Source organism: Ceratina calcarata, unplaced genomic scaffold, assembly GCF_001652005.2.
Source record: "Ceratina calcarata isolate Rehan_Ccalc_2016 unplaced genomic scaffold, ASM165200v1 scaffold308.2, whole genome shotgun sequence".
NCBI classification, from domain to species: Eukaryota; Metazoa; Arthropoda; class Insecta; order Hymenoptera; family Apidae; genus Ceratina; species Ceratina calcarata.
This window is the reverse complement of record NW_017153345.1, coordinates 25834-52229: the sequence shown is the minus strand read 5'-3', so window position 1 is coordinate 52229 and position 26396 is coordinate 25834. Positions and strand designations below refer to the sequence as shown.

Sequence of the window (26396 nt, the reverse complement as noted above, 5' to 3'; positions counted from 1 at the left end):
ACATAAACTTTTGGGATTGACTGTATAGCCAATACATCCTTAACAGGACTCGCGAGGGACAGAAGAAAATTCCTTTCTATATTTCACTTTTTAAATTGGATATGAAATTGGTAATCTGATTAAAATCTGAAAACTAATTCGCGCGGGATTAAACACTTAATTTTTTCCGTCTCTCAATGGTGTCTTTTTTTACCGATTGGCACGCGTTGCGTCGTAGACCAGAAATGGCAAGCGGGAGGAAACGCGAAGAAGCTGGAGATGCAAAAAGCGACAAAGAAGTTTCGTCCGATGAAAAACTAAGGCTGACATGTTAACGGGCGACAAGAAGTCGACTTTATTGGCCGTAAACGCGGCGATCTCTAAGCCGGTCTTATCCTAGTCTGGTCAGACGCACTACGGTGCTATCTACAGCGAAATCTCATTATTCCTTTGCCTTCGATTCTCCCCTTAGAAACAGGGTGGAGCAGCAATAAAACCATTTCCGAGTAATCGTTCAGAATCGTTGCTAAATCGATTTTCTTTAACGACTCAAATATCGATTATTGGATTCGTCGCGAAAACGAACAGTGCCTTGGATGATTCTTCCTCGTTCTTTCGGTTGTAATATAGAACCGTGTTTAATTGAGCCGTCAAACAGTGGATTTCGTAGCTCGTTATTTTCGTTCGGTTGCGACACGAGAGATGAAAGTCAGGTTGCAGGCAAGGTATGTTGCGTACTCGTATTCTGCACAATGGAACGAAGAGTTAATTAGGAACGCGTCGATGGTAGGGGATAGATTGCGCGATAAACGGAATCCTTTATTAGGAGAATTCCTGTGGGTTGATTATTGCGAGACGGGGCACCGCGAGTTTTCTTCAACGGCGCAGCGCCGCGCCAGCGTGCGAGGAGAGCATCGCCGCGAAGGCCTGACATTAATCTTCGAGATAGTTAGCCGGGTACGAATACGGGATCTTAATGGCGCTGAAGATATCAGCGTCCGCGTTGGATTGAAATTTATACGGCGAAATTAGCGCGAACAAATGCGCGGACAATTGTTGCAGTAAAACGTTCGTCGAGCGACGGTCCAAGGATCGACGGAACGTTTAAAACGTCGTTAACGACCGGAAAAAGGAAACCTGAGAGCATTCGTAATAAACAGTTGTAAAACTTCTTTTGTTAATTAATAAATAAAACGAAACCGTTTCCATGCTTGCAACGAAAATATCAGACTCTCAATTTTAAGAGTTAAATGGAAACGCGTCGAGTTAGCGGTTCACGGTTAAAGGTCTCGGTTGCATAGGAATTGGACACGAGTTTAACACGAAATGGGCTGCCCCCCGTACGCGTGTAAACGTCTGCGCTTGGTAATATCGAGGGGAGGAGACAGTTCCCGGCTCTGTATCAAGTTTTCTCTCTCACCGTCGAGCATTTTTCTTTTTCTCGGTTGCAACAAGATCGCGCGCGGCATGCTGACTTTTCGTATCTGCAACCAGGTCCCAGAAACATCTGTTTGACTCGCGGTGTTATCGCGTCCCGTGGAAAACCGGTTGCGGCACACCAATTTCGGGTACCTCCGTTTCTCAACCGCGTCCCAAAATGACATTATTAAAATCGTTGCTAAAAAGACGCTTAATTGTATGCGGACACGGCAATGAAAAATTATTCGAGCCGTCAGATGTTGACCTAAAGATCGGAATATGAAAAACGGAAGGGGACGAACAACAGACGCGCGATGCAACGTAATTTATTACGCAACCCGGTCGATGGTTGCGTATCCGTCGTAACAAGAATGCTCGGCTCTCCTCTCGCGAGAAAGGTCGCGCGTCCAACACCTGTTGCGAGCTGAGGGTCCCCTCCGGTCAAGGGACCGCCCGGTCGTGTTAAAATTCTCCCGCGAATCTTTGTATTTTAACGAGCTCGTGTAAACGAGGACGTCGCGTCTTCGCGTCGCGTCGTCTACGCGGCGTTTCGAGCTCCGAAAGTGTCGGAGATCGTGAGTTATCGGGAATATTGGTTGGTGGATCGGTGAAATCGTTGCAAGGGAGTGCGAGAGAGTGAAAAGGAGGCACTCCCGTCGAGCACCTGTCGCGAAAGGAACCGGCCAGGGGATCCCGGTACCGGTCCCACGTCCTGGGCCCCTCGTTGGATCCTGGAAGGCGAGGCGTGTGCGAACGGCTGACGGAGCTTTATCTGGTGCGACCGCTTCGCGACATGACGGATCGATGCATTAGCGTGCTGATTAGGTCCTCTCTCCGTGGTCCTTCTCTCGTTCTCTCTATCTCTCTCTCTGTCCTGGACGACCTGTTTGCCGATCTTTCGATTCGACCGCGTCTCCTCTCTCCGTGTGCATCCTCCTTTTCTTTTTTTTCCTCGGTTCCTTCCTCCACGCTTCGATTCCACTTTCGTTTGTCGAGGGAGAGAGGTAGGTGTTTGGCCTCCGAAGAGCGGTGACGCCGTTACAACGGACGACGACTTAATTAAGAACGAATCTGTCGGCGACCGATAACGACGAAGATCGATGCTGCCGAGACCCGCTGTTTTCACGCTGCTAATGATTTCGTCCTATTTCGTGTTTAGGGAGGCCGCGAACTTCTTCAAAACCGGGTAACGAATCTCTTATAAATTTAGGAGAACGAATTACACATCCGAGTAGAGTGCGAGTGTAAATCGTAAACTCTGATATTTATTTATTATTTTTATCCGAATGGTTCCACCTGTAATTGTGGAATAGTAAATGGCGTTACGGATTCGATGGATCCTTTGGCAGCGATCGTATAATGTGTTTCGCGTGGAATGCACTTTCGCAAGAGATAATCGGCGAGGGAAATGAGATAGGCAGTTCAACGTGAACCTGGACGAACCGAGGTTGAACTTTGGGCAGAGCGCCGAGAGAATATGTATAAGGGGTTCGATCAGGGAACGCAACGAGCTTCGCCTTGGGCAATCCAGGGATCCAGCTGGTACACGTGATTGACCAATTCCATCGTTGTATCTAACATCTACTAATATCGCGTATATGGCAACGAGAATAGCCGGCTAACAAATCTGCCAAGAACTGGCGAGTGTTTGCAACATAAATAAGGGGAATCGAACACGCCGTTGAAATGTTAAACGGTTCCAAACGTGTGTGAATACGTATCGGCGAGTGAGTACTTAGCCGGAACGCAAATGTCAGGCGCGGGCCTTTCGCGGAATACTCTTCTACGCAGCGTTCCACCAAAGCGGAATAACAAATTTGCGACGAACAAGTGTAAGTACGTGTGTCCGTCGATTGCCACAGACTGTTCCCCCGGTGGAAACTGTGAATACCGGCCCGGTATTAACGAGTGAAACAATCCGATGGAATGCCGGTATCGTGGATACCGACGCGATAAATCTCTCACCGTTCCCATCACGGGAAAGGGAAACTATGCGTTCTCCGGTATCGTTGCGACGTGCGGTTCGGTAGAAAACTGGCAACGCTCGGCACGAACTTTTTGCCTCCGAGTCAATTAAAATAATAATTCTTTTTGTGGGACGCGCCTGCGCGAGCGCTTGGTAACAGGAAGAAAAATCGTCGCGTTGCAAATGGGAGGCGAGGAGCCAACAGCGGAAGCTTCGATCGGCTCGGCATGTTTTCAACGCGTACACCCTTCATCCGTTACCGTTCCCGAAGTCCGAGCGTTCGTCCTAGCCGTTCGATGCAATACGCGCGCACGATAAGGCCGCGACAAGCTACATACGTATTCGAGTCCGTCCGCGCGCGGGTTATACGCCCAGGGAATAAAAATAAATCAAATCTCCAGCGGGCATAATTCATCATCCGACGATATTAATGCGACTGCGGGGCCGCGTTCGTCCGAGCCGTCTCTCTCGGCCGGTGTTGCCCGGTGCGTCTCGCCGCGAGACCGTGCGCGAGCGGAGGGTCCGACTTTTCGATCCGAGGCCCACTCGCCGGCCAACAAAGACGACGAGAACGAGATCCGATGTACACAGGCTCGAATCGAGAGAGAAAAATCGACGGAGCGAGAGAGAGAAAGAGAGAGAGAGAGAGAGAGGAGCCGAGGGCCCCGGGATGTTTTCGCAGATGAGAAGCGATACCGCGAAAGCCCTACCTGCGCGAAACTTTATTGATGACGAAATACGCAATCGCCGCGATCTACCACTAAGCGACGTACCTTCAATTATATATAAATAATTAACCTTCCGCGTGGACAGCCCGATTCGGCCCAATTAAATCTGGCACGATCCGAATCGACCGGACCTGTACGCTCATCGATTCGACCCTCGTCGATGCGCGCTAGCCGAGAACAGCCCGAGGACCGCCTAAGTGATTTCGACTCGGCGTCGACTGCACAATAAGCCTCTTCTTATTAGTCGTTCCGTCAATTTCTCCGTTGACGAGCGTTCTTCCGGTGTTCGCGTCGCGAGATTATTTATTCTCGACGGTCAACCGGATAAAAATACTATGCGAGTAGAGTCGAACATCGGTTTGAAGTACGTTTAGAGAGGTGACGCGGCAAATCCTGTGGGATGTTCGTTTTGCCACTTTAGACGGTCCGAGGTAACTTCCGTGGCCGTTCGAGAGGACGAACGGTCCTCGTTGGAGAGAACGGGTTAAGAGACGAAAACGAAGCGGTACGAATTGAGTCGCTCCTGTTCGCTGCGTACATATACCCCGAGTAACTAATTATGCAGATAACGACGGAGCGCGGAAAAGGGGGGTGGGTGTCCAGATATGGGGGCCCGCTCGGTTCGCCTACCACTTGCACGTTTTTTCGTCGTTTTTCGATATCCCTCTTTGGGCCTTCCCGCGGCGTATCTCCCTCCCACCCGATCGTCCGTGTGTGCTTTAACGTCCGCGGCGACGCAGAACTCGCTGTTAACCGTTACGATATCGGACGCTTCCAGCTTCTTGTCGGAGAAAAAACACGCCGGGACCACTGTCACGGTTACTTACAGGGACAAAGTAGCACTTAAGGGCTCCCCGCTTCGACCGGTTGACAGCTACATTTGCCTCCCGTTGAAAGCCGCGTTTTAGGCCAAACGAGCCAGAACGAGCAATATTAAATCCGTGTTCGAATCGCATGTTCATTCATCGATGCGACCGTCGCGTCGTTTAAAATCGCGTACGTGGACAGTTTTTACGAAATCCGCTGGCCTCGAGTGCACCTTAACGCGTTCAACGCTTGTTTGTCAGAATTCGCCGAGGGTTGAAAGCGGGCGGACAGTCCCGCGGCCCACGGCTTCATTTCTCGTTGATTACATTATCGTGTTACGTACCGACGGTGTTCTTCCGTCGATCAAGCGTTTTCAAGCGAGGATCATCTCGGCCCAGGGTTCGTGGATACATCCCATAACGCTTAGGTAGCCCGTGTTTCGCACGGCCGTGTGGGTCGCCTGCACGTATACACGTACACAGTAACGAGCGCGGCAGTTTCTCATTAGCGCGGCCGCTTTTTCTTCCGACGAATTATGAATCGTTTTTATTGCTTTTAAAATTGCTAATCAACCGCTCGGCCATAGAGGGCAGGGAGGGCTCGGACTCGTTAAACATCGACGCACCGGAGTCCCGCGATCCGTCCGTTCGTCGGCCCCACCCGAATAGACATCGATATCCTCCTTCCCATTCCATCGCATTTTTTATTCGTCTATTAAATCCTCCGATTACACTGTTTAATGCTCGCGCGGTCCATTAAAATTTATAGATTCATTAATCTTTATTTGATTTAATTTCGCGTTTGTCCAACCATCGGTTTACTTTATCCATTTTTAGTCGGATCGCAACGTAATTAAATAATGTTCTTCCCTGGCTACCGTGTCGATGAATGCCTAGTCGGGGATTAACAGAATTCATACATTTTTTACGCTGTTAACCTTTCTTTCGACGAAATTCCTACGCGGATCGATTCCTATCCTCGCAATAACGATCTATCCGACTCCGTGTGTATCTCTCTAGCCAGCGCGGCCGCCGAAATGTCAGCCATAAATTGCCTCGTGTACACGAGGCACGAAGTTTCCTCGCTGTTTCACCCATTAACATAAACTGACGTGCAGTCACGCTGAGTCCGAGTACCACCGGGAGCACGGTATTCCGTCATCGTTACGTTGTCTCCGCTCCGAGTCACCGGCTTTGCCCGAATCGAGAATGCGCAGTACTTTTTCGCTCGCAACTCATGAACAACGGACGACTCTTGCGACAGATTCATATTCGTGATCGTTTCTTTCTGAAACAGAATTCACTGTTGCCGAAGGGATGTTCGTCGATTCGTCGACGCGACCATCCCCCAGGTTTTCGATTTGAGCGTAATTAGTCAGGAGCGTTTGGACGTTTCCCGAAGGGAGGGAAGGCAGGGGGGCCTACATCGGCACGGGCGTGTCCGTGAAACGTTCACGTGGGTCCGAACGGCCCGGCGCAAGCGATTCCGCAAGCTTGTCGACGGAGCGGAGGTTCGGACGTGAGGTGATTGATCGGTTCCAATATAATGAGGGCCGATAATGACCGACACGGGACAAGGCCTGGCGCGAACAGAAACCGATGGGTCCGTTCGATAGGGCCTCGCGCTGGATGCCGGGGTCCCGATCCTCCCGAGGATCGCACGCTCCGCCGCACACCTATCTTCACCTCCAAAAATCTACGCACGCTTCGCTAGGCCATTTTCTGAGACGATCTCGTTCTGTTTGAAGAATTCACGGCCATGCAAAAAACGTACATGTGAAATAAAGCGTTAGCTACTTTGCTTAAAGCAATTCGTTTCTTCCTGTAATCTCGTTATAAATCGTCCGCACGTTCATCATTAATTTTTTCATCTCTGCGCGAAACTCGTTTCAATTTATCTGGACTGTTATGACAGAACACTGGGAATTGATGCGACGGATAGGCGAGGGTCAAATGGTCGATCGGGTCGGTAGCAATTTGCAGAAAGAATGATCGGTTCAGTTGGAAGGGCGAGGTCACGAAGACGAACAAGCCGACCTTGTTCCGGTCGTCTGTTCTTTTTTCGCCTCGCAGAGGTCGTGAGCGCGTGTCGCACAGAATCGGGTCCGGGGCTTTATTCCTTTTGGTCGGCGATCAGGTGCTACCCAAGAGGAATGACGTGTCAATTCGTTCGGTATCCCTCTGGTTCTCAGCGATTCCTCGCCTCGTCTGAAGAGCGCGTACACGCACGAGGACGAGTACGCGTAAAGAAAAAGAGAACGACCGGCGAAAGAAAGAAAGATCTACCTATCTGCCTACCCACCGACTCTACCTACCGGTTGTTACCTAGTGACGCGGCGAGGATTACGTTTGTACGATTCGCCGGCGTGGATGATGTTGTCGCCCCTGGTGTCGGCGTTATCTCGACACGGGAGGGCACTTACCCGCCGATAACCGTCCCCCCCGTTTTTCTCTCTTTCTGTCCCCTTCGCCGTCTACCCACTCCCCCGGCACTGGAACTCTTCTTTTCGCCACGGCCACCACTTTCGGGACCGTTGTTCGCCGCGTGGCGGCCGATCCCTCGTCGCTGAATACACGCCCTAGCCGCGTCTCCGAAAGTGGCAGAAGCAGAACGAACCGGGTATGTACATAAGTATCGACCGGAGAGGAAGCCGCTTTTTGGGCAGCGCGCTCGAATTATAAGCCGACAGGGGGTTATCCCGTTGCGGTGCGCCTGAGTACCGGGTACTGTTTATGCAAATGCGCGGACGAATCTCGTCCAGTGGCAATCGGCCCGGGAATTATCCCGACGATCGGCATAAAATGATTATTCCTCGGCGTTAAACTCGTCTCACTTCGCTGACCGGTAATTTCATGGCGACGCGACGCGCACCGTCTGCGATCTTACGTCCATTCTTACTCGCTTATGATCGCTGTTCATTCCACATTATTGTCAATTGTTCTTTGAACGGTGGCGTGAATAGTCGTTTCTATATAATTTAATGCGTATCAAAGAAATGATTATTTCAATGATACTTAATAGGACGAGAAGTATTTATGGAACTTCTTAAACGTTCTCAGTTTGTAAGGATTAAGAATGGACGACGCGGTCATTCGATCCGGTAGCCAGGAATCTACCGTAATCCGGTGTCTATTCGAGCCGTCTTATATAATCCCTAATTAAGGTTTTGGGCGCCGCCGCGGCAGGGGAGCGCAAGCCCGATGCCATTTCCAATTAAGGTTACGATCCCGATCGAGGTAGGGTGGAACGAAATATGTAGGCAGATAGAAGGGGTGGAGGGACGACAAAGGGCAGCGTTGACGAGGAGTTTTCCGTGCACGAAGGGAAAGGAAAGGGGACGGAGGCGAGGCAGCAGCGTGGTCGTGGCCCATTAAGGACTATCGGGAGTCCGGTGAACCAGGGCATAAACATGCTCGACACCTCGCCGCCTCGCGGTAATGCGTTCGTAACTCCTGCCAATATCTTTCTTCCTCTCTCGTTCCCCGTCCGCTGTTCCTCTTTCGCCGCTTCTCCTCCGCTCCCTTACCTCCGTTTATTTCGCGACTTTCGATACGGAGGAGACCTCGTCCTCCTCCTTTTTTTTTTTTTTTTCTACACCGTCGCGCACCTTCGCCCGGGTACCGCGAAATACGGACCCTGAATTTAGTTAAACGACCGCGCGGCAATTAATTCGACCGAATTTATTGTAATATTGCACCGAGCATGTTACGCGTGTCGAAACGGTCGAATGCTAATGGAATACCGACTCGTGGCTGCGTTAGACGTCGAAAAGTTTCCTCGAAAGCAACCAGACGAAAGTGGAACGGTACGGAACCGAGCGGAGGCGGTGTAACGAGGATCGAGATACATTGAGACGTGAAGTCTTCGAGCGACGCTAATAGCGACATTAGTCATTTCACTCGGCCCCTCTGATACACAAATGGTGGCATCAATAACGTACGAGCAGCGGGCGAGATAGCCGTGATTTCTCGAAATGAACCGGTCAACCTCGTGAAAGGTTGTCGCCGCGACGCTTCGGCGTTTTAGCGTTTAGGATAACAGCCGAGATTAAGATTAGAGTTACGCGCGCGCGCGCGCGCGTACTCGGTGATTAAACAGTCGCCGAGATAAACGAGCGCCGATGGAACTTCGCTCTTTGGCGTTTCTAGCTTGATCGTGTATAAATGAAAGGATCTCATCTGAAAGACGGTGACTTACTGCAGTTCTATCCATATTGAGCCGTCAACGAGAACCATAATGTATTCGTGGGTACAGCGAGGAGACAAAAGGAAAAAATGGCGACCAATAAATGGTAGAAAGTAGAGACAGGCGTTAGAAAGTTGGAACGCTGAGCAGACGATGAAAAAGATTTGTGTAGTCATTATTAACGTCGAAACGGTAATGAATATTAATATGGACTCCGGCAAATATTTGTATCCCATTTAGATCACATGTTTACGCAAGCATTAGTGCAACGAAGGATCAAGATTAAGTCGCAACTATTAATATAGTTGCAAGCTCTCGAGGACTATATGGATTATCGTAAGGAGAAAATGGAGCGAAGGAGACTGTGGGATATAAAAGATTTGCACGTTTTATGGTAATCGCAGATTTATGCGAGCGATTAGGGTAGGACGTGATTCCACTTAGGAATGGTGAATCCGCGAAACGCAACGATTATTCCCGTTTGGTGTAATTACGGCTTGTACCTACATCAGTGCCCGGCGGTACTCCGGAAACTATAAATTCAGCCGTACGCGTATGTATTGCCACTTTACAAACAGAAACTTCGTTTTCACCTGTCTTTCCGCGGCCGAGCCACAGATTTAATCACTCGAGACGCCGTAAACAAAAAACCGAGGCTAGGCAACCGCTTATAACGAGAGCGCCCGACCGACTACACCCAGAGCCCCCCCCCCCCTTAATCACCCGCGTTGGCAAATCGAACGGGTATTCGACACGGTAGAAAACGTTTCTCGAATGAAACGACCGGTTCTCCGGTTGCTCGTTTCGCTCTCTTTAACCTAAACAAACCATGGAAAATTAAAAAGTTAATTATCTCCCTTGTCCGCGCTGTTCGTTACTTCGTACGAAACATTATAATATCTCATCCTTTGCTCTCCAACGAGTAAAAATTCATGTATCCATGCGTTCCATTAAATCCGCGATATTCCCTCTGCCCTTTCTCGCAATTCCACGATATCAGATATACAAATTTTGATTCAGCTGCACGCATTATTGCTACGGTCGATGGTGTTAACCAGCACGAGATTGGACAAACGTTATCCGAGTAGATAAAACGTGCGATTTCCTGGCCTGGCGCCAACGCTTTCGCTACAATATAAATTCATAGCACTGTTTCACGCCGCATAAGCTGTCGCGCGGCAAACAAATCGAATACTAGTTACGGTCACTCCGACAAGTAGATCGTTTCGCTCCATTAGCCGCAAAAGCGCATGCTATTCGTTCGTAGTATGCCTACCGCTGGTTATTAACCGTTCCTGATGACCAGTAGTAGACATAAAAATCTGCACTTTACCGTAGCAATTATATCTACAATACGTATAATGTTATAATACGTTGCAACGCAGAATACGCAATCAACGAGCGAATCATCAGACGAACGTTCGCTGCACGTGAAAGGCCGCGCGTTCCTTGTATCTACTATAACGTTTCATCTTTTCTCTCGCAATGAAATCGCAGCAGCCGAGGAATTATCGCTCGCATAAGAAGAGATCCACGCGGAGGTGGACTAATGGACCGTGAACGGTTCGCAAGATCCATGGCCAGGATTTACTTTTTGTACACGCTCGGAGGGCGACGAATATGTATTTGATTCGTACGGGGCTACACGGGTATCTCCCGGGTCCCGGGAGACTCGCGGGCATAGATCACGATCTCTCGACACGGGGATCCTTCCTCCCCCTCGGACAAGTAGATCGTCCCGGTCCATTAGGATGCACCGTGTGCGGCGCATCCCTACACCCGACCCGACCGCCCGCCGGTAATTAGGTACGGTCTGCGTGAGCCAGCCCCGGTACACGCGTGTAACGACGCGCGATTCGACGGTGTAACTCACGACTCTCGACCCTTAGTCGAGAATCGAGCTGCGTAGCTCTCGATTCATCTTCTGTACTGGGTGTCTCACGACCGGTACCGATTCTTCCGGCGAGCAAATTGAGGACAAAACGGAATAAGACGAAGTCCTGTCTCGGTGAGAATTCACTTCTTCGTCCAGGGGAAATGAACAGAATTTTTCTAACAAGGAATCAGCTTATACTTTGGATTTGTCATTATCAGTGAGACACTGTGTATAGAATCGTGACCCGCTGCGCGGAGCGAATCGACCGGGAGGCTCAACCGAGGGATTAAATTCAATTTCCGACACTCATTCTTGCCGGAGAGGAAGAGACGGACGGGGCAAAACGTCGATGATCGTTGCTCGTTCGTATGAAAAGCGTTCTTTATCCTAGCTGCTCTATATATCGCTAGTTGATCCGAGCAACCCAGCTCGTACCAGTTTCTTTCGTGGCTCGTTTTAGTATCTGGCTGTACTATGCCCGTCGACCGTGGAATGAATCGTTCAGGATGATTCGGTGAAGCGTTCGCGCGGTTCGCCACGCTCGCGAACCGGATAACGAAGATTGCCGCTTCTATCATTTCATGCGGACGTGTAATTAAACGCTATTAAGATTACTCGGCCGATCGTTAGCCGAGCAGCCCGTGATGGTAGGCCAGATGGTTTTCCATTCACCGAGCGAAGTGCTTATTCCAACCCGGAGCGGCTCCTTCGTAAATACTTCCATGATCGACGCGCTAATCGCGCCGATAATACGTCAGCGTTAACCCGACTGGCTAATCACGTTCCTGGCTGATTCTACACTTTCCGGACTGTGACGCGGTTTGAAAGCGTAATAAGTTTTCATACAGTTTTTATAGAGGATATTGATCGGCGATGATCTAACGAAAGCGCGATCGGCGAAATGTTTGGCTGCATCGTGCAACGAGGGTCGTACGGAGAGGTCTAGCAGTATCTTTATTCTTTATGTGTTCGGCGCACAGGCTCGCTTGGACGTGGGCCGGGTAGGCTGGCTGTATCCAGAACCGAGCAGAGCGAGTACACGTTTCGCTCGGTAGGCAGGAGGGAGCGCGTCGTGGAAGTACAGTAGCGCAGCCCCGGGCATCACCACGAAGGGCACTTCATTATTTATCGCGATATCAACCTATATTTCACACACATCTGCACGGTGAGAGAGAAGAAAGGGAGGCAGGAACCCGGGAAAGAGAGTAAGCAATGAACGAGGGGAACAGAGAGAGAGACCGGGTGTATAGAGCTTGGTTGCTGCTCCTTTCACTCCACGATCTTCCTTTGTCTCTTTCTTTTTCGCACGCCCCTTTTCTTTTGCCACCTATTTATTCGTGCGCTCGCGTAGCCGAGGATATACAACACGTACACCTGCACGCGCGCGAGATCACCCGATCGCTCTAGACGGTATCGAACTTGACTGTCCACGGGTATCATGGTTGCGTTATCGGTACGTTCGATCGCTTCCTCGTTTCTTCGCGAACGGATGATACGTGACGCAATGAAAGCAATCACTGTCTCACCGGCGAATAAGTACTTGCTCCGTCGTAACAAAAGGATGAATCCATGTTGCGGTTGTTCGACGAGAAACGATACTGGAATCCAATAAATAGACAGCGGCTAGATGTAAAGATAAGCGGTGAAGCGAATTCAGTGGCGGTATTCCTCGTCCGACGACGACGACGATGACTGGTTCACGTTCGGAGATCGTTTAAAGAGTCGGGAGGCGAGATGTCGCGAACAAAAGTTCAGGAAATTTGGACACGCGCGAGGACGCAGCCGTTACACGTAGGGACACACGGGGCACCGGACCCCCCGCGGACCCGGCGCGGAGTGACAAATTGTTTTTCTTTCTACCGCGGTCCCCGTCGCGTGACGTCGTCGTCGTCGTGGCTTTCAGTGGGTACAAAGATGCCCAGCACGATAACCGTTTCGGTGTTGCACGGTCAATCGAGGAATCGCCAAGCGATGCGGTCGCGATTAGACGCGAACGACGTCGTTCGCGCGACTCGATTGAATTTCTTTACTTTTTTTCTCTCCTCTTTCTCCTTGTTTGTTCTCGCCCCCTCCCACTGAGTTCAGATCGTTATCTCGTCGCCGCGCGAAACGTTTAAGCGTAATTTGCCGAAGCGTTCGCCGCGAACAACGAGGATCGAAACGTTCTCCTCGCTTTTAGCGTGTGCACGCGTTTGTTCCGATAGAGAAAGAGGTTGGCCCGCGAGGAAGGGAGAGGCGAGGATCCGAATGCGATCCAAATGCAGCACGACTGGTTCTCCTCGCGCGATCGCAGAGAATCTTAAGCACCTGCCACTTAAGGACCGGATTGCTTCGCGGGAACGAGAGAGCGGGCAGTAAAGCTCGAGAGAGAAAAGGGGGCCGCGAGCTCCAAGGATATCCCTAACGATCGAACTCCGATCTCTCGTCTGAAAATTTCGTACAGTCCGATTCCCGCTTCGGCGGTTTCGGAGAACAAACATTCACGGAATCGTCTCACCGTTTTCCGTTCGCTCTGTCTACGTTCTTATAAACAGGATAAATGAAGAGATAGAAAGATAACGATGATTCATTGTACGAGGATCGATACCGGCGATCGTTTACTGGATCTTCGGTACCGTCACGGTTAATGGAGGAAACGTCGATCAGAATCGCGGGGGAGAAGTTCGAGGGTCGTAAACAATCTACCTACTCGTCGTCTTCGGACCGCTTTGGTCGTCGGAGGTGAAAAAGGAGCAACAATGGATGGATCCCGGCTCGTGCTCGAACTTGGTCTCTCCTCTCCGCGTTCTCTCTGTGTATGCACCGGTTTAGCGGGCGCCGTGGCACACGGCACGACCGGCGATGAAATCATAAATTGGTGAACGCCGGCCCGCCGGCACTGATAGCGAACAACCAATAATTATGCTAATACATACATCGTAATGCATCTAAAGAGGCGGTCATTCGTACGGATACCGTAGGCTCGGTGCAACAAGGAGAAAGAGAAGAGTCGAGGAGTGCCGGCGTCGGTACTCGCGACGTTGACGTTCATTCAAGGCTGACTCTTCGAGTTCCACGGCGAATGGCGAACGTTGATTCATCGTGACGCGCCGCTCGCGCGGCTGCCTCCATCCTCCTTTTCGAGGAAAAGGTGCGAAAGGCGCCGCGTCCCGCTCGTTAGGGCATTTGTTGTAACCGGTGAACACTGGCCGTGGCAGGAAAAACGCTTCGCTCGCGATATCGGTACGGACGGACGGACGTACCGACGAACGGACGGACGCGAGTGACTACGGGACGTCGAAACGGTATCCTCGCCGAGTGGCACCGGACCGTTAATCAGCGTTTCGCTGCTCGACAGGATTAACGCCATTAACGCCTATGGGCCCGAATTAAGAGAATATTATCGCGACGGCACCGGTAATAGGACTCGGCAAATTACGTCGAATGGCTCGGTAATCTATTAAGATAAGCCGTTGCTTTACATCGTTCCACCTGCTTCCCCCCTTCCATCTTCGTCGCGTTTCCTACCGCCGCACGTGCCCGCTCTAATCCTCCGTTCCAGCTGGAGAGAATTACACGTAGATCAGAGAACCGCGTTACATTATTTTCTTCATCCACGCTATTAACCGAACGGTCATTACGCGGTTTTTTTTCAAGGGACGAGCCGGCGACGTTCGAGCCGACAGCGGGGAAGAAAAGTGACGACGGCGACGCGTTTGTAAAAATTTAATCTCTGATCGAATTTTCTCACGGTACGAGTATCGCGTTCCCTCAAAGGTTCGCCCTTTTCTAAACCATATCGCGAACTCTCGTATTACGGAAATACGTAATTGTACAGCGTGGGCAGACGCGGCGCGGCCGGTTCGATTGCTTATCAATGCGAGCCGTTCGATGGGCCAATCGTTTAGATTACGCGGCGATGAAACGCGAGCTTAATTTCCTCGGTTAACGACGACGCCCGGGTCGTTCGGCCGTGGAAAGATCGGACGACGACGACAGGAACGTTCGCTCGATCATGCGCGAGATCAATTAATTACAGAGACAAGTGGAGACACCTTCCATTAATTCGTTTCCCGCAACAATAAAGAACTCCGTATCGACTCGTCCGCGTCTTTAACGACGATCACCAGGACCAGTTCCCGGCAGACGGAAAAAATAGGGCTACCTTGGAATAAATTTAACCGGCCGAGGGAAAGAGAAAGAGAGAACCCGGATCGATCGTTACCGATTTTTCTCTCGTAACAGGCGACGTTTCTTCGAACGCGTTTCTCGGTTTATTACGGCCAAAGCCAAGGATAAAGGAAAGAGGCTGCGCTCGCGGAAAGGCTGAGACTCGGCTGGCCGAGGGCAACAAAAATGCGAATCAGGTTTCTTGCACTCCCATTAATCTCGGATATTCCCCGGTCGCGTCGTCTCCGAACTCGACGCTTCCACGTACGACAGGCCGGCTATCTGAAATTATCAACGATGTTTTCATCATCGTTTCCATCGACGTCGCCTCGCGCTCGACTCTAAACCCTACGTAACTTCGTTTCGTCCGAACGTTCGTCGAACCGACGTATCGCATAAAATCCGACTGATTTCATAAACGAAACGTATTAAGAATACACAGTCGATTCGTGATTGGAAGAAGAGAACTACTTTGCGATGCTGAGAAGTGCAGAGAAGGGTCGACGGTTTGGCGAACGACTACTTAAATTTCACGTTCTCTTTTTCGTCGGTTTTCGTATAGCGGGTAGAAAGTGACAGGGAATTAGTATTTAACGGAGGGGTGGTTCTTGCCCCTCACCGAGCCGATGGCAGGTGAACAAAGGTTGGTTTTTGGTTTATCAAAATGCGACCGATCGGTACCTACGAGTGAAACGAGCGAGTCGGTAGTAGCGGCGCGACGCGACGCGGTGGACTGCTGTCAGGGCAGGACTGATCGAGTCCGGGTCGCAAAAACGCGAGCCGGAGTCCCCTCGGTCCCATTAATCTTCAAAGTTCTCGCAATTCCACGAAGACGAAGCGTGCGAAGCCGCGAGCCGCGCCACCGCTCGGATTCCGTACGCGTTCTCCCGTTGGTCTCGGATGAAACGCGAAATATCGATTACGGTACATCGCGAGAAGTATCGGCTGGCGACGACTGCTGCCGTGATAAATCCGTCTCGCTATATTAGGTGGCAAGTCGCCGCGCGTAGACGAAGAACGGAGGAAATGATTTTTCAACGGCCGGTAGAAAAAGAGGGGCTGGATTATTCAGGCACGCGATTATTAATCGGTACGATCGATTAAATCGCGATGGGGTACGGCCGATTGCGTGCGCAGGATCAATAATATCGCGGACGGACTTACAAGGCGCAAGGGGATCCTTTAATGCGAGGATAGGTGTATCGATTATTGCGATCTCGTTTAGCCGACCGTTCTTTTGCCCCGACCGGCTTCTCCGCGATCGCGGATTGCTCCGGACGGTCGCCGAGCAATTACTCCGAACGCTTGGAAATCCAATCGCGCGCCGATCGCACGAAATCCTTTTCAGGGTCTCGCCGTGTGTGCGTTTCCATCAATACCGAGAAACAATTAATACGTTTTGCAACGAAGGCTCGCTGGCAAATTCGCGAGGCGGTTATCGTCGAAGTCCTGGTGCCGTTTCGCGAGATCGAAACAATTCCAGGCGAGGATAGACGGAAGGAAGGAAGGAAGGAAGGAAAGAAGGCACGTCGGGAACAGCGGACAGCTATCTTAATCGACGACCTTTCTCTTAACCCGGCGATGGTTGCGCGGCACGCTCTCGGCGAACAGTTGCTCTTCCTCGAGTCGGTCGCCGGTAGATACGCGGCGGACCCGAGAAGGAAGAGCGTAAGGAACGCGGAATCCGAGGCCGTGAATCGGGCAACGGAACGGTGCAACCGGTCGACCGGCTCGGGAGATACGCGTGGGCGGTTGCCGAATAATAATAAACTGGTCCTTCGAGCTCCTCGATCCTCTTTGTCTTCGGGTATTTATATTCACAGGTTTTTTCGCCGCACGGCTGGTTCAAAATCAAATGCTTTCAAGAGTCTCGTAAAACTCTGAGTTATTCGGGAGGCCATCGTTGATAAGCTCGTCGGGGCCGATTGTTTATCGGCGATCGTTCCCCTTTTGTTGAAATTAAAATGTCGACACCGGCGAACGCGGCCCGCAGTCAAGTTAATATATACAATTCCAGTTTTACGTGACGCGCGTGTACAACGAACGTCTCAATCTCCTACGGGGATCCTTTGTTTTTTGCGTTATCACTAGCCTCTGGAATTGAACCTGATCCTATTCTACGTATCTCTCAGGTGAACACGAATCTCCGATCTAATTAAGACTTTATTGCCACACGAACAGTTGCTAATTTTCAATAGAGGACTATTTAATGCGTACAGTGACCCGGCGCGCAATAAAATGAGATGCGTTAGTTGCGTGTTACGTGGCTTTATAGAGTGTTAACGTCTCGACGAGCTGAATGGGGAAGCAGGCACGCTAATTATCCGCTGACAGCCGCGAGGGTAACACAGTTTCACCGGGAAAGGGTAAATCCTTTGCAGGTTGGCCAAGGTTGCGTCGCGAGTCCAATTACCGCGACCCGGTATGCCAGTTTTGACTCGGTTGATACGCGTAAAAATTGCCGGACTGCCTAGCGAACGGCAGCGTCGTCGTACGCGGCACAGCTCGCCGCGCTTTTAAACTCGCGGACTTAACTGTCGACATCCGCCCACGGCTCGCGTATACCGGCCGATTGTAAAGGCAGATTACTAACGAGCTCCTCTGCACCCCGGTACACGGTTATGAGAACGTAAGAAACGACAAAGCGAGAAACAAAGATGAAGACTGTCGAGTAGCAGCGGCGAAATAGGAATCTCGCGATACGAGCAGTCGCGTTGTTACTGGAATATCGAAAAGGAGAGCCAGATTTTTTTTTTCTACTCTTTAATTAGCGTCGATATCGTTAAAAGGCGATAGGTTTAAAATCCGCGACGGGTTGTCGGACAAATAAAGGAGAGCGACGGTAGAGGAGAAGGTCGGTGCCGGTTTCTGTGAACGATCCCGACCGATGACAACGAGACGAACGGCGGCTATTAAGCGAATGCCGAATTTGCGAAAAATAAAGGCCCCGGCTCGCCTCCCCGCGTCGAAGGGTGGCCGCGCCGGCTCGGAATGGGTGGCGATAACGAATGGCGGGACATACGTCGCGGCGATAGCTTGACAAATATATATTAAACTATTTTAATGAGAAGTGGCCACCATATTTCATCGCAATTACCGGCCACCGACCCGCGCCGGGGGCCTTCGGCGCGCCGCATCGCCGTTCCGCGGCGAGAAACGCGAGAGGAGCAAAGGTCAACGGAAGGTCCGCGCGCAGCTCCACCGAGGGTAGAATACGAGTCGCCCCGATCGGCACTTTTAAATCAGGAAACTTCGGCTCCTTTGGCCGTGCTCGTCGCGAGCCGAAGCGTGAAACGCGCGACATCCCGATGATCGGGGGACTCGCGACGCGATCATCGACGAGCCAAGTGATATCCGTGACGTTTCGATGTCCCTTATCCGACTCCCCATAGAAAATCAACGTCGATGAACCCGTTGCACGTCCACGCGTGGCAGAATCCAGGAAGACGTCTCCGACGGAGAGAGGGAAACGCGTACGAAGGAGTAAGAGGGTGCAGAGAAAGATGGCAGGTTCGGTCCCTCTCTCGCGGTCCGGCAACAGTGAGTGACAGCTCTATAGAGTTCGTCGGGTGGGTAGCATTGTGCGGATTTCATTTCTCTTTCTCTCTCTCTCTCGTACGGATTCTCACTTTTGCGCTCGCTCACTCGCGATCTCGTATGTAAAACGTCCTCGGTACCGCTCGCGACGTTTAGTACCGCACGTCGTGTATACCAGCTGTAACCGCGAGGGAGAGAGAGAGAGAGAGAGAGAGAGAAAGAGAGATAGAGATAGACGACGATCCCCCCCGGTTACTTTCCTTGATCATCGCTACGGACCGATTCCACTGGTTTTTCTTATCCCAGCTATCCACCTTTGAACCATGACCACTTAACGACTTTATCTCGGCCGCAACGCGTATCGCCTTAATTTCTCACGCGGTTAATCGCATAGCGACACGATTCCCCCGGCAGATTTTCCACGTTCCGTTATCGAGCGGGCGATCCAATCGAAGAGGCCGCCGTAATAGCGCTGCGGAATTCCAGTGCCCGGTGACGCGGACGGCAGGCTCAATTAGCTCGCCGCGAAACGACTCTCTATTTGGAAATACAGAGCGAAGTTTACTTAACTTCGGTCTGGTTTTATTCTCGATGTTCGACCGCGTCGTTTTTCCACTCGCCAGCTTCTTAACCCGCGCGATTTTTCACCGTCTATTTGCGGCCTACACAGCCACGCACACCGCCTCGCCGGCACTCGAGAGCCGCGAAGAAGGAAGCGTGGTTCGGAGAAGGACGGACGGAAAAACGAGCAACGGAACGGCGGAGAAAAAGGGTGATAGATAGAGGGAGCGAGGGAGACGGTGCGAGAGGAGCGCGAGGCGGCAAACACGCGCATATTTATTTATGCAAACGGAATACGCATCCAGCTAATTGTGCGGTCGCACACCCGCAGTGACTCACGTGACGGGTACCCGAGCGTCGTTCCTGCATGTCAATTCGCGTGACAAAGGATCGTGGTCCGCGGCCGCCAGTCCACCCACGAAACTTCCGGTTCGTCCTCGAGCTTTCTCCCCCTCGCACGGTATTATAGTATGTAGTATGGTATGGTAGTAGGCACTCAGTCAGATAGCCGGGCGAGCCTCGCGTGCGCCTCGGACCTTTGCATCGCGTGGTCGCGCAATTAGGCGCTCTTATGTGCAAATGACAGGAATTTTAAATGCGCCCGCGACAGATAAAAACACTGCGTGAACGAGTGTTTCCTGGAATTCCTAACCCGATGCACTTACCATTCGTTTCACCCTCGCATCGAACATCGATCCCTTCAAACGTCGTTCTTAGATGCCTAAATTTTAACAATAAAAATTCCATTGATCGAAACAATGAGCAAATTCGTTTTCTCTTTCGATGCCACGGGTAAAATTGAGCTGAGCCGAGCGACTGGGTCGAAGTCGCCGTGAATCCCTGGGACCCGAAAGAACGCGCAGATAGGAAGTAAGAGCGAAAGGATCGCGGGGAATACTCGGTGGTGGCAGCGGTGGATGACTGTCAGTCCATCAGAGAGGCTGCGAGCCGGGAATACCGAGGATGGCTTCCCGGCTTACTCAACGAACAGCTCTATCTGTCGAGCACGAGCGGGCAAAAAGCAGCGGGCCGCGTGGTCGCACGCACGACCAACGGAAAGCATCGCCGCGGCGACGGCAGGGGGTTGGGTCGTAGGACCCGACCGATCCAAGAAAAACCCTCCGCTCCTGTCCAGAAAGGTGGTAGTTGGAACGACGAAGAACTCTGCACGTTTATTTCGCGATTGGACAAATCTTTCGACTTGCCAAATTATCGTGCGACTTGAGAAACCCTGTATCTCTCTTTAGACGAATGATAATGAAGGCGGTGCATGAATCACGAAGATAAGTGTAAACCTACTATGGGAACGACATAATGTTCATTGTATAATTCCATCAAATTGAATAGAATTCAGTGAATCCAACGTGGCCCGCGTTTAAGAGCGTAGCTACGAGCGGCGTTAATTAGTCAAACGTAAGCACGAGATATTAGCAGCTCGTTCATTAGTTTTCCCGGCTCATTAGCGGTACTTTTACGCGGGGATGAAATAAATTGCATACGAGGTGCGAGCTCATCGAGCGTTTCTCCAAGCGAATAGAGCTCGTAGCTACTTAGCGACGATCGCTCCAGTTCGTTTCGGTTTTATGGATCGCCGTGAAGGATTATACGAGCCGTTCAAAGGAAGATACTACTGCCTTCGGGGATGATTTAGTGACCCAACGATGCGAAGGATAATCATATGAAATATCGTGTGCATCGTGTAGCGCGCGTGCGTACGCGCGGCGAATGCCTGCGCCGCCGCCGCGGCACCGTTGACCCCGGGGAATGCGCGGCCTTTCGGTAAACTTAATGTACAGGAATTTCATACAATATTAAAGAATCTCCCTCTAACCGCGGCGATGTTAACCGAGCGAAACGCTTGGCATTAATTAAGTCCCCGCTGGTTTCAGTCAATAAAAATTACGAGTTTACGCGGTGATAACGTCTTACGCGACAGGGTGTATCGATCGCCCATCGAGACGAACAGGACCGCGATTGAACTATAAAACGGATGGATCGAAACAGACGTTACAAGTTGCACAGCGGCGCGAGGAGAATTTAAAACGGGCTGCGTTTAACTGTGGCACACTGATCGCGAACGTAGAGCAAACCGGTCTAGCAATTACGCGGGAGATCGATTGCGGCCTCGTAATAGGCCCTTCTCGACCGCTTCATACCTACGTATGAATCTATGCGAACGAAACTTCATCATTTCCCGCGATAATTACTTCATACACGCGAACGTCTACCGGGTAGACTGTGTTTTTTCCTCGCCTCCCGTCAAAACCTAATCGCTTTCTCTCGGCCGCGGTAATTACGATTTAGAAAGAAATATTAATTATACATTTACGTGTGTATCGAGGATAGATGCGAGGCCAGTGAACAGTACTATAAATTCTTCGCCTATTGAAAAATAAATTTATATGTGTACATACATACATACGGGAGAAACGCGTGTACAATTATCGCCACGCGCTTGCCACTGTACCTGAGGAAAAATAGCAAATCGTAGGTCCATCTATCCGCAGCACGGCTCGCGGTGGTGTCGAGGTATGTCGTCATCGTTGGCGCGTCGTCGCGTAAAACTCGACATACCAGATGCGGTCCGCCGAGTCATGCAGCGATTTACGGCGATAACTTTAGCAGCCGGACAATTTGTACCTGTGAACGCGGTGTCGCGCAGCCAGCCTTTTCGCACGTCCTATCAAACGCTCAGAATTCGACTCCTCGTACTACTTGGAGATACGCGATTCGAGATCGCAATCACGATATTCCAGTTATTAATTGAAATACGATTTTTCAATTCGAATCGACGGCCCGAGTGGGCGAAATTGATACAGAAAAAGAGAACGAAGGTGGCGAGGCTCGAACGAGGAGGTGGAGGTAAAGACCAAAAGGGGTGATCCGGTGCCCCGTCCTCGCAGGCGCGAGCACGCTCAGAGACTTCCGAGGCACCGTATTTTATAACCGGTGTAGACAGCCACCGCACGTATAGACGTTGCTCAGTTACCTCTGTCGCTGTTCTTGTACGTACCAAGGGTTTGCGCTCGTCCCTCTAGTACCCGGGAACGTGGGATCCGACTGACCACGCTCGGCCACCACGACGGCGCGACGCCCTCGCTTCGCTGCTTCGTCGCCGATTCTGGTTCACTAGAAAATTCTATGGATTCAAATGTAAAATTTAACACAGGCTATCTTTAAAATGGAATGAACAATTGTACGTGGAACGTGTAACAAAAATTCGTGTCGCGTTTACACAGCTACCAGACCGCGTTAAAATCCCTTTGACAAAACCGCGGCACTTTTCCTTGTGCAAATCACCCGAGTAGAATTGGAGATTCGATGGAGCCTTTGTAGTAACGTTTTTGAAAATAGGCGAAGCCCTCGCGGAATCGCGAGCGAGAGGTGCAAGGTATTCGGTTTGGTGCACGCTGGTATTCAGCGAGCTATGCGCGGTGCGCTCTCCCGGCCTTTTCGAAGGAAACCCACGGAGGATTGTATTCCGTATACACCCCGATTGAAATCGATATTCCCGGCAAGGTCGGCGCGCAACAAAACCACCTGGACAATGCATCTGGCTCTCTGGTATACATTCGCCGTGCCACGAGAATAACAGGTAAAACTGCTCGCGATTCAATACGACTCTTTCTCCCCGTCCCTCGTGTTCCACTGCTCGAGCGTTCTTTCGCTGCGAAATTAATCGAATGAAAATTCAAACCGCAGTTTTCACCTTTTATCTTGTGACACGACAAAACGAGTACCGATACAACCCTCTCCGTGCAACGTATAATTTATGCGCCGATACGACAGGTTCTCTCTTTATTAGAATTTTACGTACTGACTAATGAGAACGTACGAGCTATGCTTCGTTTCGTTTCGACTCGACGCGATCCGGCTAAACTACTGGATCAGTGTTTAAGTAGCCGAAGGTGCTGGTAACAAAAGAACAATAATTCGCGACGAGTTCGCCGGATTATCTGATAGCTATCGCGGACTCGTTGACGCGAGAATGCAATTTAGAAATGCAAATCTAAATTGGAAAATTATGCAGATGCGTCACGGGTGTGGTACGGTACGACGACGCTGCCGCGGAACTAACAGCCTGCTCTGTTTATGTTTAAATAAACGAATAGGAAAGAGTTAATCTGTCGATGCCGATAGAAAGTGAAACTATCGTCGCCAGTCGTGCGTTATAAGATTAGCAGGGAAATCGCGAACATCGTTCAGCAGTAACAAGATATCTGGCTGGACGTATCACGCGTTCGCTTTAATAATTCACTGAACAGCGAATGCGTTCGATAACATCATAAATGGTGGCCTACCGAATGGGTAACGTCTAGTGGATTAAGCGGTAACTAACGCGAGGGATTAACGAAGACGTCTTAAGAAATTAAAAAGTGAATGGCTGCCCGTTACCAGCGCACAATTCCTTAATGACGATATCTTAAACATAATCATTGCTCCGTTTCGTACACGATTCTATTAAAAGTACCGAGCGTCGTGTGACGTTCCAATATTGTAATGATACATGCCTGTGAACTCGACAGGGAGTTTTCGAAACAGCTTCTTAAAATGGATCGGCAGCTATTTATTTGGTCGCGCTGGTCGGTTTCTTTCGGTTTTCATCTTCTTTTTCGAGTCTTTAACCTTTTCGTCGTACTCGTGTTGCTCGGCGAGCCGCAGAGACTTCTCGCAATGCCTCTTCAACAGTGTTGGCGGGAAAGTTATTCGACCGGCTGCCACTAAATCATTCTTCGCGGACTCCTGCTTTATTATCTACTGTCTCTCTCGCTTTGGCTCGAGCCTTCGTCGCTTCCTTTTTGTCTTTCTTCGCCTTCCTCGATGCCTCGATGGGACCTCGCCTCTCTTCCTCCTTCTCGTCCGGACGCGCTCTCTTTCTCTCTCTCTCTCTCTGTCTCTCTCTCTCTCTCCTACTCAGGTTGCCCGTACGCATGCACGTCGTGGAAAAGCGCACGCGTTCGCTCGGATAAAATTCCCCGAGTGCTTTCAACGCTTAATTACGAGACTTGTGTACGATGTACGCGGTCCTCGTTTGAGAAAAATCTGTATGACCGATTGGTAGCGACAAAGCAATCGATCATGGTTGCAATCGCGCCTGATGAGATCAAACTTCAACTCGTTATTAAGAAGTACAGCGAAACCTGTGCTGTATATCATATCCATCTGTTCTTTTATGTTCGGTGCACTTTGCACTTTTAAGACACTTTACGTGTACGAGCTTTCCATGAATACGTATGAACCTGTCTTCGGATGTATAAAATCTATTGTATACGGATAAGCAATGTCGCAACGGCTCGTTGGCACGCAATTAATTTGACCACGACCTATCGTTTCAGGTACAAGCGACGGACCCGGACTGCGGCGTGAACGCGATGGTAAATTACACGTTGGCCGCGGGAAGAATGGAAAGCGAACAGCTGATGGTGCGCAGCGATACCGGAGACATTTGCGTCAGAACACCGTTGGACAGAGAAACCGCACCCTATCTAGAGATTCCCGTCATCGCGACCGACAGAGGTATGTGCAATCGCGTGTTCCCAACGCAATTATTGGAAACGATCGCCTCGAGATTGCGTCAAATTGAAATCGCGCCGCACCTTACCGTGAAAGTTTCGAGGGAACCGAATTCAGACAGTGTAGATCCAGTCGAAATCTTTGCTCCGTACATTCCGTCAAATTTGCTAACATTAGAATCTTTTTGCAAAATTTTCTTACAATAATTGCAAATTCATCATCGCACTATAGTTCCAGTTTATTAATTCCAAGCGATTCTTAAGAGGACTTTTTCATGTCCATTAAAGGAATATCACGTATGTCGTCGGGTTTTATACGTGTGAGTCGGTGAGGAAAGAATGGACGGAGGGAAGCAGCGTTTATTTCCGTTGATATAAGAGAAAAGGCTTGTAAGGAGAATTTGTGATCTAACGCCGATCGATTAGCGCGCTGGCGTACCGTAACGAATCTTCCGTGACCAAAATGGGAGAGGAAGACCGCGGGAACAATGGTTTTCCTCGGTGGTATCGTGGCACCTAAAGCTGTGCGCGAATAGGTGGGACGAGGACGAGAAGAAGAAAGCGAAACGTGGCGTGGTGGCGACAACACGGTGGAAACGTGGCACCCACGGAGAAAAGATGCGGCAACGGGAGTCGCGTTCGCAAGGAGGGAAAGGAACGAGCTATCGCCGTGCCAAGATCTAGCAGCTCTGTAATGGGGTGTATGATTTATGTCGCCGGGTGTACGCCGGTGTGCCCATTTTCAACGGCCTCCGTCCGAGCTGCCCTTACGAGCGAGGACAATGACTGAAGGTCCATTGATCCGTCGGGAGAAGACCGGCATTGACCTTGCGACTCGCAACAGGTAGCAGGTTCATCGATCGTTCGAGTTTAAGTGGGAGGAAACGAGGAGAGCCACTAATCGTCGGGGGTGGGTGGAACTGATACGGAAATTAGAGGCCGAGCTCGGAACGCCGGACTATTTCCGTTTAAATGCCGATTTATACCTTGTGAAAATGAATAGGGAAATTAGGAAGCGAGGAGGCGGAAGGAGGCGAAGAGAGAAGACGAAGGAAGCGAGTCCTATTGTTGGCCGCATACCGTTTTGCAAACAGGAGAACTCCCCGTCCATAATTGTCGCTCGTTATCGATACGATTGTTCGGCGTGCTACCAGACTCGGCCGACACCATCGGGTACAATAGTAGTACCGCTTCGGATATGACGGCACGACCGAGCGCCACGCCAGTTGCACCGCGCGATTCCGCTTCGCGTGATTTATACCACCTGCTGACGACTCGCAGCGGAGAGCCAACGCGCTCGGACTACGCTGTTATCTCCGCGATGCGTCGCGATCACTGACTTCGAAATCGACGTGTCATCCAGAAACAAGTTAGACAGAAATCTGTTCTCGATTTACGAAGTATGAATGAACAACTGGTAGAAACGTTCTCTCTGTACACTTTTCGTTTATGCTTTTACTCTTGCCTGATAACGTGCATATCCGCGAGTCGAACCAGTCGTTCAAGATCCACGGCACAGGTCCGATAGGCATCTGGTACAATAAGGCAACGATAATCGAAACACGGCGCATTATCGTGTTAATGGCGGTGGATAACGGCAGTGGTAAGCCGATAATTATTACCCGCGAGTGGTCCCGCTTTGAATCGTGCCGGAGATCTGCGCGTGCATGCACTTC

The 26396-nt window shown here is 50.7% G+C and overlaps 1 protein-coding gene across 1 annotated transcript in view; it reads left to right on the top strand.

Annotated features, from left to right (window-relative positions):
- ds (dachsous cadherin-related 1) overlaps positions 1 to 26396 on the top strand; it is a 188125-nt gene that overhangs the window by 137293 nt on the left and 24436 nt on the right. Inside the window, exon 2 of the mRNA XM_026813064.1 lies at positions 24544 to 24724. Coding sequence (XP_026668865.1) covers positions 24544 to 24724 — 181 coding nt within the window. The remainder of the gene's footprint in view (positions 1 to 24543; positions 24725 to 26396) is intronic.